Genomic DNA, 11,467 nt, shown 5'->3' on the forward strand with positions numbered 1-11,467 from the left:
ATGTCCTGGAAAATACATAGAGAACATTTCAAAACATTTCTTGCCCAGGCTGGGAGTGCTTCTGGGAAATCCCACTGTTCCTCTAAGAAGCCAACGGAAGGCTGGGAGCTGAGTCTCAGGGGAAAGGTGAACTCAGCCGTTACCATGGAATTACAGAATGGATGGGAGGCCTCAGCAGGAACTGACTTCAGGATTGGTGGTGTTTGAAGCTGGGCGCTAATTTTCTGGCTGTGGGTGTAGGGGCTGGTGCCGCATTCCAGGGAGAAGGGATGGCTCCCTGTGTTCTTAGAAGAAACCAGACCCAGGAAAGAGGTGAAATGACAGTTTCCATTCAGAATGGACTTGTGAGGGGAAACATTCAACCCAGAGGAGACAGTCATGTTCCTGAGGGCACCGGGAGAAGCTGCCTCTGCGTCTGCCAAGCAGAATGCCCTGCTTCATGGACTCACTTTACCCAAAAGAGACCAAGAAGGAGAAAATCATGAGATGACCATGCAGATGTGAGATCTGTGACGTTGGAGACTGTGCCTGGGAGGCCCTGAAAGGCCTCAGAGGAGTAACATTTGCTGTGAGCAGAGTGACAGATGTGAGGCATGCCTGCCTGTGTCTGGGAACAGTTTGAGTGTCAGGGAGAAGCCACTGCTGGTGCAGAGACTCACAGGAAGAAAGGAGTCTGAGCAGAGAAGGTCAGAAAGGTGGCGGTGTGGCTGGAAGGATCCTGAGAAGAGAGAGGAGGGGAGATGGGGGTACGGCAGGGACGGGTGGCAGGACTGGCAGACTGCTTTTTCCTGTCACTCTCTGGCGACGTTGCTCTAAGACCGTGCCCCTAGAAAGTACAAATCCTTAAGCTCTCACAAAGTGTGTGTGCCAGGAATGGGGCACGGCTTAGCTGGGTGCCTCTGCCTCAAGGTCTCTGTGAAGCTTGGGCTGCATCTCTATTGCGGCTCGACCCGGGGAGCATGTGCTCCCAAGTTCACTCACATGCATGTTGACAGGGTTTGTTTGGACGGAAAGCCTGAGTTCCTGCCTGTCTGTTGGCCGATCATTTCCTCCATTCTCTCCTATGGAGCCTCTACATAGGGAAATTGAACACATGTGCACTTGCTCCCCCAGTTCCAGAGATATAAGAGGCAGAGAGAGAGAGAGATATGGAAACAGGAGGAGGGAAAGAGGGAGGGGGCTAAAGACAATGAGTAAGAAGGAAGGGCCAGGCTTTTTGTTCTTAACCCCGGGTTGTGTACCATCCCAACACCTTGGCTGCATTCTATTCAGAAGTCACTTCCTAATGACTGTGCGGTTCCACAAGGATGTGCACAGCAGCAGGCAGTGAGCACCGGGAGCAGTGGTGGAGGCTGCCCTCCACATAGGCCAACATGAGGCACTTGGTTCTGACTCTAAGGGAAACAGGAGACCGTGGAATCATTCATGCCAGTGACTGGCAATCTCTGAATTTCCTCTAATTTCAACCCGTTAAAGCTGCAGATGTGTAAATGAGGCCCAGAGGGGCAGGGACTTGCTCAAGGCCCAAGAGCTGTGACACAGGCCTGTTTTAAGGGGTACTCCACACGATAGCCCACCCCTTCTTGTCATTCTTTCATCTCTAAGTGTGTGCATCAGACACAAGTGAAACCAGACACCAGGTGTTGTCACTACTGTCTCTTCTGCAGCTGAGGACATCCTGAGGGAGCTATTTCTGGCCTCGTCCCTATCGTGCAGGTTGAAGGATTGAGGAGGCCTTGCGAGGCACAATGGTGTTTCCAGGACACAGAGCTTCTAGGGAAAGAGAGGCGTGAACTCAGCTGAACTCAGCTTCCTCAAGCTGGAAGCCTGGTTCCATCTCAAGGTCCTGTGTGGGGCTCTGTGCTGGCTATTTGTGTACAGTTCTGGTGATGACATGGGCAAGGAGGGTGAGTAGCCAAGATCCCAGAGGGGTTTTGGGTTGGTGTGATTGAAAGAAGAGGCCCGGGTAATGGAAGCTTGAGGAAGTGACCTCACTTCCTTGGTGACAGACCCTAACAGAACTTAGCACACTGGTCTCCAGGCGCCCACATTCTAGACATAGCCTCCTATTGAGCTCACTTGAGTAGAGACACTGAAGAGAGCAGGATGCTCTGCTGTTGTCTCCCGACTTGTCGAGGCTGTGGCTTCAGGAAAGCCAAGAAACAGAGACTTTTCAGTTGCTACACACATTGGCTTGGCCCTCACCTGCACCACCTCTGGCCATTTGGCAGGAGGATCCCTCAGGTAACACAGGGCAGGCCAACCGCCTTAGGCCACAATGGGATCCCAACCCCACACCCCTCTGAGCCTCCTTGTGTGTCCCGGGGGAGTGGAGTGAGGGACGGCGGGGCTGAGGGGGCACTCATCCTAGGCAGGAGCCCTTTGCTGGGTGTTGGAAGCCTGGCAGTGCGTCGTGTTCCCAGCCTAGGTGTTGGCTAGCAGGATGGGAGAGTGGGTGCTGGGGACCAAGCTCCTCTACCCATAGGTTAGTCCCGAGCCATCCGGGTGTCATCTCATTCCCTCCCTGGCTGGAGTTCTACACAGACACTGCCGGGTACGTGATCCCTGCTGGGGTTTCCTCCTGTGGCCAAGTCGAGGCAGGTGCCTGAGACATCCCGGCCCGGCTCTCGGGCACTGTCTTTGCAGAGCTGCACGCAGGAGGTGGTCAAAGAGCTGGCAAATGGCTTCGGGTACTCCATCTCCCTGGACAGGGGCCAACTGCACCACACCATCATCAATAACCAGGGCTGCTCTGAAGTGAGAGTGGGCACGGAGGGGTCTTCCCACCCAGGCCCCTGAGATGACCAGGGTAGGCCCAGAATCCAGCCTCAAACTGCCCATCTCCTGGGAGCCTAACAGGGCTGTCCACCCTGAGTGTCCCACAGTCCCAAAGGAATCTGGACTTCTGCTCCTCCCCACCAGCTGCATAGGAGGATAGGAGGGCACTCTTTGCATTTTCCTAGGAAGATTAGAGAAAACGTTGTCACTTCCCACTAGGCCCTGAGTATCTTTGAATTTTGCCTTTTTTGGAACATGCAACCTCGATAACGAGGGTCTCCAAACTCCCTTTAATGTAAGAGAAATAACCATCAGCGTGTTTTGGAAGTCAAAGGGATTCTCAGAGTGTGTCACTGCCTTGTACACTGTTTCCAGACTGGGGCGGTGTGGGGTGGCCACATAACATTTCCCTCCAGGTTGGGGCCCAATGAAGCCTCAGGCAGTTAGAGGGGCTGGCCCTCAGCCCTCACTTTGGGCAGCTCTCAGTTCTGACCCACAGGACCTAGAGAAGCCACCTGGCATACCTAAGCCTCTGTTCTCCTCTATAGAGAGGGGGTGTCTGTTGAGGACTCACTGGGCTGGTGCTCTTCACAGAGGGAGGTCTGTTGTCCCTCAGCGAGCAAATGGCCTCGAGGGAGATCAATGTGGAATCCTTCGCACGCCCAAAGTCAGATTGTACTGTGAGAGCCCAGAACCTTGCTGAGTGTGGGAGCTCCTGAGTCTCCTGTCGCACATGTCTGGGAGGGGCTAGGAGTTCCTGGGTCAGCTGCAGACCTCTATAATGTTGGTGGTTCACAGTGGTGGCCCTGACCCTGTGTCCTCCTCATCCCACCAAGAGTGAAGATGAGTCCACTCTGTAACTGAGGCCTGCAGGATGCGTGCCCTCCAGGCGGGCATGATGCAGAGGTTCTCAGAGTCTGTGCTGCCAGCCTTCCCCAGCAGAGTCCTCTGCAGTGTCATCAACTCCCTCTACAGCTACTCAGGCTCCAGCACTTCCCACCAGGTCCTGGACCAGCTGTTTCCCAGGTGACTGCCTGCCTCCTCCTCAGCACAGTGGTGACTCTGCCCACTGCCAGCTGTGTGTCTTGCCTTGGGAATGTCACCACATCTCTCTGAGCCTGAGTTGGCTCCTCTGAAATGTGGGGTGAGAGAGGATGAACTTGCTAGGCTTCTCCCAGGGATGAATGGGATCAGCCATCCAGGTGCTTCCCTGGTGCCCGGCTCTGCAGAGAGGGTGGTGGGCCATGCTGTGGTTGCTGGTGGTGATTATTTCTCTGTCCCCCATGGAAAGTAGTCTTGACTTCACCTCTCCCTTCACTGGCTTGTGGCTTTTTGAGTTTGGAAAAGCACCTGGAGAGCACCCTGTCAAAGAGTTTGAGATGCCATCCAGCTGGTCCTGGTGCTTGTCCTTGGTGTAGCCACTTAGGGATCTCTAGGGTCACAGAGGGGCCACAGGCCCACTCAGACACCTGGGATGGTTCTGGTTGGAGGTCATTCAACAATGTCTATGAAGGACCTACTCTGAGCAGGACTTCTGGACACACTAAGGGTCACTCAGTGAATGAAGCAGACAGCCTCCCTGGTCCTCCCCTCTATTTTGAGAGTCAGACTGTCACACTTGACATCATTCACAGGTCCCATCTACCCGCCATCCCGGGTGATGCCCTCATCCCCTTTGGGACACATGGACACAGTTTGGCCCATTGTGTGCGGGATGCTGGAGGACAGGACCACCTCCCAAAGTGAGTGGTCTTTGGGTCGAGAAGAAGGGCCTCCTGTCTCTAGCAAACAGGGTGCGGGGCGAGGATGGAGGCTGTGGCCGCATCAGGCCTGGGAGAACCCTGCATCTCACCCATCTTCTGATTCCCATGGGAGGGCTCAGTTCTGGTGGCTTCCACTCCAGCAGGACTGGACTCAAAGAGAGCTGTGCATGGGTCCCAGGCCCCTTGAGAATTGGAAGGGAGGCTGGGCTGCGTTGTCCCCTAGAGACCCACTCCCAGCAGAGTCCCAGCTCCTCCTGCCTCCCTTTCTCCACATCCACACCTTGTGAGCACCACCGCCAGGTCCATAGTAGGAGGTGTGTGAGCAAGCTGCTCCCAAATCTGCTGGAGTCTTCATTCCAGTGGCCCACATACATGGAGGGCTTGAGTGGGCTGTGTCCAGACCCTTGGGGAGGAGAGTATCGGTGGGAACAAGAGACTCTCACAGACTCTGTGTTCAGCCTGCTGGATGAGCAGGCCTGCCACAGCCAGGTCAGGCAGCCAGGGCTCAGGGCTGGGATGGGGCCCTCCTCTGGAGGGGGAGGGTCTGGCACAGGGGCGCAGATGCTAACAAGAGTGCCTTGGGAGGGCGGTGTTTAAGGAAAGTCCAGGCCACTGACTCTCTGGCCCATCAGCCTCCCTGCAGTGCTATCTATTTCCTGCTGGGAGCATGGCTGGGCCAAGGGCAGGATTGCAGGGAGCCCCTGCGGTTTCCCTGTTGGACCCTGCAGCTGGCCACTCTGCACGTCAGCTTTGGTGGCTCCCACGTGGAGGGCCATGCCTACCTTCTGCCAGGCCACCTGGAGCATCTAAAGGCCATTGAGGCCGAATGGAAAGGTGAGGGGACTGGAGTCTGGGAAGACTGTCTGTGTTGAGGTTCATGGGCTTGCGTTCCCTTAGAGGCAGTGGAGTCCTTTCTATCTTTGGAAAGGCACAGAAACTGTCAGGTGTGTGTGTGAAACTTTCTCTTTATCCTGCTCCAGAGCCAGCTCCAAAGCTCCTGCCACTTCCAGAGCCAGAGCCAGTGCCAGCCCCCGGGCTGGAGCCAGCTGCACCTCCAGTCTCACCACGTGTGGTAGAGCTGGAGCCAGCAGCCCCTGAGTCGGCCACTCCAGGACCAGAGCAAGGGCCACCATTAGAGGCAGCCCCAGAGTCCAGCTGCCCCCGGGCCGTGACCACCGAGGACCAGCTGAGGGAGGAGAAGCCGAACATCTTGGACTTCCCACCCCAGCTGGTGGCAGAGCAGATGATGAGGATGGCTGCGGTGAGCAGAGGAGCTCGCGGGGCGGGTGGCCCCTGCCTTCCCGGTGCCATGAGCCACCCCACACCTGCCATTCCCTGCTCAGGATTCCGATGATCTGGGTCCAAATCCCTGCTCCCTTCCTTATCAACACTGTGACCTGGGCAGATTTCTTTCTCCCCAAGCCTTCGCTGTCCCCTAGCGAACAGGGGACAGTAGAGACAGACACTCAGCACCTGCTGTATAGGGTGGCTGTGCCGATGAATGAGGTGGGAGAGAGTGGAAGGTGGGCAGAGTCTGGCACTTTGGTGGGGGATGGGCACTCACTGAAGTGCTGCCAGGTCCTTGGGTGGATCCCCCATCTGCGCAGGTGTCCCGGACAGCCTCAGCACTTATCAGGAAGGTGATGTGTATTGAGTCCAGTGGAGACAGTCAAACAAAGCTGGGGGTTGTCCCTGCCTCGGGGGGAATGTGCATGGGAATGGGGAGTGGGACTCGAGGGGCACTGGGATGGGTGGATGATGGCCCTTCTGGTGGGCATGTGTGGGCTGCCTTCTGGAGCTTGGAGGAAGTGAGACAGGGCTGGGAGCAAATGTCCCCTCCCTTCTCCACAGTCCTGAGTCCGGGGTCATCCTGGACTGGGTGCATTCAGTGGACACACACAAAACCCAGGGACTCCCATAAGCCTCAGGCCAGATGCTCTGCTTCCTGAGCTCCAGTTCTGATCTCACCCTGCCTGGGCCTATGGGGGACTGTGGACGCTGAGCTGGGGTGTGGCAGGACCGGGTGACACTCCGCATCTTCTGCAGGAGCTGTTCAAGACGTTGGTGCCCGCCCACTGCCTCGGCTCCATCTGGTCTGAGCGTGACAACAGGGAACGCGAGTCCCTGGCACCCACCGTCCGTGACACTGTGATGCACGACAACACCATGGCCAATTGCATCCTCGTCACCTGCCTTGGGGACGCGAGCATGACAGCACAGGACAGGGCCAGGGTGGTTGAGCTGTGGATCAGGGTGGCTGAGGTAAGCCTTGGCACGCCCTGTCTGGATGCATGGGAATTGCCTCTTGTTTCTCAGCTCTCAGGATTGAAGTCTGGGGTCTTAGTCCCTGGACTGTCCCTTGACCCTCATGCCAGGGCCACGTTGACCTTGACTTGAGGTCCCAGTGGGGACAAACTCACTTCCTCCCTTGTGTTGAGCTACAAATCCTTGTGCCTGGCAGTGTTACTCATCGGGTGGCAGGTGTGCCCTCCCTGGCTTCCCTGGGCATGTGTGTCCTCCAGGACAGGAGAAGTCCGTGAGGTGACAGAAACCAGAGGCAGCAGAGCTTCAGCTCCACCTCACGGCTCCATCTCTTCGCTTCCCCAGGAGTGCCGAGGACTCGGGAACTTCTGTTCCCTCCACACAATCCTTTCTGCCCTGCAGAGCCCTGCCATTGCCTGTCTCCAAGACACCTGGGGACAAGTTTCCAGGTGGGTAGTGGGTAGACTGCTCTCCAGCCAAGAACCATGAGGGTGAGGTGGCCCAGGCAACCTCATTTGGGCCGGCATGTCCCCCAAAGTCAGCTGAGACCACCTGGGAGACAGCAAACACCGGGCACCGGGACTGACCTGGGTGCTGGGTCTCTAAGTCTCTCAGTGCCCTTAGGCCAGCAGTTCCATCCCAGGGATTCATTTCCTTCCAGACCAGATCCTGGCTTGAGCCCAGGTGGAGATTGTCAGGTGTTTCCTTTGCAGCAACAGAAGCCTCTATGCAGCTGAAACCAACACTGTTCCAAGGAGATCTGTTTGGGACATCTGGGAATGGAGGCCCCAAGGAACAAGAGGAGAGGCCCCTCCACAGTCCCATGGGGACCTTAGAGCTCAGAGCACCCCAGCGAAATCCCTCATCCAGGCCCCAGGCAGTTTGGATCTACTGGGTTCTCAAACAAATGGGACTTGCCTTCAAGCATCCCACAGTTTTTCTTTCTTTCTTTCTTTCCCCACCCCGCAGGGAGAGTTCTTAAACCTGGAAGAAGTGGGTCAGGAGAGAGAAACGCATGAGCAGGGAGCTGCTAGTGCAGGCAAACTGGAGGCTGGAGATCTGGAAGGAGGCCAGAAGGAGAGGGGAGGGGAACATCCTGAGGGGATCCTAGGAGGTGAGGCTATGGCAAGGCTCAGCCCAGGCTGGGGGTCAGAGAGCCCTGTGAGGATGGGGCAGGCCGGGGCCACTAGGCCAGGTCCCCCAAGACACCCTGCCCTCCCCCTCCCTGTCTGTTCAGCTGGGGTCTGGACGCACCCCTGGAGTCCAGAGGTCGGGGCCTTGGTCAGATTTGGAGCCAGGGGTGGGGTGAAGGTAGCGGGGACAGGGCCTGTAGTTGGCATGGGGAGCAGCCTCTCCCAGTGGGTCCTTGAGCCAGTCACTGCCCCTCTGGGGGCCTCCATCTCCTCCTCTGGGAAGTGGAGGGAAATGATCAGCGGTGCAGGCCTCCCAGGGGGGTGCTACCATCCAAGGGAGGACAGGAACGGGAGGAGATTTGTGCCGGCTCCTCCTCGAGAGGTGAGGGGAGAGCAGTGATGACACGCAGATGACTCTGAGTCCTCAGGAGACTCCTGGAAGCAGGTGACATTCTCCTCACACTTTTCAGCTGAGGAAAGAGGGCCAGGGAGGCCTGGGCAGGCCCAAGGTCACACAGGACTGAGTCCTGGAGCTGGGACTGGTCTAGAATCAGAGCACCCTGCAGTTTGGATCAGCAGAGGCAGCAGGGGACTGGAGCCGATGGCCAGGGTCTGAGATCAGGGGCCTTGGGGGGACATGTGGAGGGGAGTATGGGCACACGGACCCTGTCTTCGGCCCCAACAGGAGGCGACCTCCGTGTTAAAGACTGCAGAGAGGGCACGCCAGGGAGCCCAGGAGAGGCAGTGGCAGCAGGTGAGGGTGACTGTGGGGGAGGGGCGTAGGAGTCAGAGGAGAGGGGGCGCCTCCTCCCAGCTGGAGGCCTCCCTCAGGAGAGGGGCCTTCCTCCTCAGACGAATCTGCTGTGGCTGCCAAGCATGACGGGCCTGCAGTGGCAGTGAGCAGGAGGAGGCCTGGAAGGGCTGGCAGCAGGGCAGATTTGGGGTGGGGAAGGGCAGGGGCCACTGCCCCTGGGAGGCGCCAACAGCCATCCTTGTGACTTGACTGATGGAGTTTGGTGTTCCTGGAGGGGAGCGGGGGAGGGAATTGTGTGTGTTGGGGTGTACCGAGGATCCTAGGCTGCTCTGTGTGGGGGCGTGGGGTGGGCAGGAGGCTGGGCTGAAGGGTTTCAGGGGAAAGTTCATGGGGGCACCTGAGAGCGGGAGCTCATCACCATGCCCATCCTGATGGCGGCACAGGGTGTCGTCCCCTCCCTGGTGACGTTCTTCCGTTCCCTGGAGCTGCTGGACGGTACGATGGAGGATTATGTGGAGGTGAGTGAGCCCGGAGGTGGGTCCAGGGGCTCAGGCTCCTAAGGGTGGGGAGGAGAGAGTCCTGTCCCGAGCCCTGAGCTCTCTGCATTTGGCAAAGGTCCTCTCAGCAGGGCCTCCAGCCTCGTGTGGGAGTTGGGGTGTCAGGCCCATCTCCCCAGTGGGTGATGCAGGCTCTGCATAAGCCACCGTCCAGGTTCCCTGGGCTGCTGAGGCTCAGAGCTGCCTGACTGTGTGGCCGCAGGAGGTGGTGTCTGAGCTGGACTCAGCCTCTCCCTCTGGCCCTGCCAGTGAGGGAAGAGAAGTCGGGCCCCTCCCAGTCAGGAAGCACATCAGTGGCTGAGCTGTCCCTTCCTGCCTGAGGCCTGAGTCTCCCCACGTGTCATCAGAGAGGGTTGGGTTACAAGGTCTCTTGCCTCAGTTGCTTTGTGCCCCCTGCTCTGGAGCCCAGAGACTGGCCCAGGTCCAAGTCTGGGCTCTGGATGGGCCTGCCCACTGGCAGTAGTGCAGCATTTCAAGAGGTGTGGACGGGGGCTAGTGCTGGCCAAGGGGGCTGTTTCTGATGGACTGCGTCTGTCTGCTTTCCAGGGCAATGTGCTCAACTGTCGGAAATGGAATGAAGTAAGCAGCTGCGGCCTCCCGGTGGGGAGGGTGGGGGTTGGAAATCAGAGACCCCCCAGCAGTGGGCAGGACCCCCTCTGGCCCAATCCCCAGGGTGGAACATTTATTTGCACAGTTCGATATACAGAGCTAGGGATCCTATGGCATTGGTGGGTGGGGGAAGGGCTGGCATCAAAGACTCCTTCCTGGAGGAGGAGCTATTTTGAGCCAAGTGTGAGAGCAGGCAAGTCCTGACTGGAATCGCAGGGAGGGAGGGTTCCCAAGTGGGCAAAGGCCCCAGACTGGCCCCTTGCCCCCTTCCTCACCCCCTCCACGAGCCCTGCAGGGTCCCCCACTCAGGCCCTGTAGGCATCCTGTGCTTGCTCTGTCCTAGCAATTCAAACTGATGGAGGAGATCGAGCTGCTCCAGGAGGCTGCAAATCTGTACACCGTGCAGCCCGACAAGCACTTTGGGGCCTGGTTCCAGGCCGTGGAGCCCCTGAGCGAGGAGGAGAGGTGAGTCGGGTCAGGAGTTGGGGGAGGGCAGGGCAGACTCTCTCTGCTGACCAGCTCCAGAGCCCATGGCCATGGCTCCATGGTCAACCTCAGATCTGGTTGCATGGCGACCCCTGGGGCCCTTCGACTCCAGCTGCTGGCAGGCTCCAGGATGCACATGTGATGTGTGGCTCCTGAGAGCTCCCAGCTCTGCTCTGTCCTGTAGCTACAGCCTGTCCTGCCAGCTGGAGCCCCGATACCACTGGGTCAGAAAGATTCAACTCTTCTTCAAACACAAGAAGAACCGCTCAGGGCAGAGTGAGTGTCTAGACCGGCAGTGGCTGAATCCACGGGCTCAGGAAACATTCAGGCTGAGTGTGGGCCTGGGGAGGCAGACAGCTGGCCCTGGGTTCCAGCTCCACTGCTGAGCAGTCCTGTCCTGGGCAGTTGCACTCACGTTCCTGGGATTGGTTTCCTCCTCTGTGAAATGGGTGACGCTAAATATCAGCCCCTGTGTCAGGGACAGATGGGGTGCTGTTGGCTGACTGAGCACTGAGCACAGGGCTGGAGCACAGAGCGCAGTGGGGGCCGGGATGGGGTGTGCACTGTGGTTCCAGGGCAGGCCACTCAGGAAACGCCTCTCTTTCTCCAGACACCAGACCCCCAACCAAGGGCCCAGTGGTGGTGGTCGATGACCCTCCTGAGACCAGCTGAGCTACAGCGGGGACACAGCATTGACACTCAGGGTGCACAGGGCCACCTCCCCTGATTCTGATGAGGAGAACTTTGTGATCCGTTTCTGGGGGTCCCCTGTTGGCCACGAGGGAAGGCACCAACCCCTCTTCTCCCTCCCCCCTTTTGCCCAGAACCTATTTCCCTATTTGGCGGGGCCATATTTTGTTGTCAATGGTAAATGCTCCGTTTGAGTATTATATTAAATTGTTGCTTCTTTCTAATCCTGGGAGTGGAGGTGTGAGTCTTTCGCTCGCAGCACTCATGGAAACCAGATCCAGAAACTCACATTCCTCCTCGAATTTAGAAATCTCCCAGAGTGAGCATCTCAGTTTATGTGGAGAAGGGAGAAGTGCCAGTCCTCTCCCTGGCGACTGAAGGACATGCCCAAGTCCCCCTCCCGCCGAGGACAGGATAATTGCAGTGTGGTTCACC

The 11,467-nt window shown here is 57.8% G+C and overlaps 1 protein-coding gene across 3 annotated transcripts; it reads left to right on the forward strand.

Moving 5' to 3' along the window:
- Positions 1–2,077: 2,077 nt before the first annotated feature.
- On the forward strand, positions 2,078–11,256 carry LOC138923602 (ral guanine nucleotide dissociation stimulator-like). Of its 3 annotated transcripts, XM_070263301.1 has the most exons (9): positions 2,078–2,244; positions 2,647–2,757; positions 3,615–3,804; positions 4,413–4,520; positions 5,174–5,375; positions 5,522–5,802; positions 6,588–6,803; positions 7,149–7,252; positions 7,773–7,912. In XM_070263301.1, exons 6-9 carry the CDS (start codon positions 5,785–5,787, stop codon positions 7,783–7,785), a joined length of 351 nt encoding a protein of 116 aa, XP_070119402.1. In that variant the 5' UTR covers positions 2,078–2,244; positions 2,647–2,757; positions 3,615–3,804; positions 4,413–4,520; positions 5,174–5,375; positions 5,522–5,784; the 3' UTR covers positions 7,786–7,912. The 3 variants fall into 3 exon arrangements, with proteins under 3 accessions (XP_070119402.1, XP_070119403.1, XP_070119401.1); XM_070263302.1 differs by lacking the exons at positions 2,078–2,244; positions 2,647–2,757; positions 3,615–3,804; ... (3 more) ...; positions 6,588–6,803; positions 7,149–7,252 and adding exons at positions 8,622–8,690; positions 9,134–9,208; positions 9,794–9,826; ... (1 more) ...; positions 10,527–10,618; positions 10,953–11,256 and having other exon boundaries at positions 7,773–7,917; XM_070263300.1 differs by lacking the exons at positions 2,078–2,244; positions 2,647–2,757; positions 3,615–3,804; ... (4 more) ...; positions 7,149–7,252; positions 7,773–7,912 and adding exons at positions 9,069–9,208; positions 9,794–9,826; positions 10,200–10,321; positions 10,527–10,618; positions 10,953–11,256.
- The last annotated feature ends 211 nt before the right edge of the window (positions 11,257–11,467 follow it).

The sequence above is a fragment of the Equus caballus genome, chromosome 3, assembly GCF_041296265.1.
Source record: "Equus caballus isolate H_3958 breed thoroughbred chromosome 3, TB-T2T, whole genome shotgun sequence".
Classification (NCBI taxonomy): domain Eukaryota; kingdom Metazoa; phylum Chordata; class Mammalia; order Perissodactyla; family Equidae; genus Equus; species Equus caballus.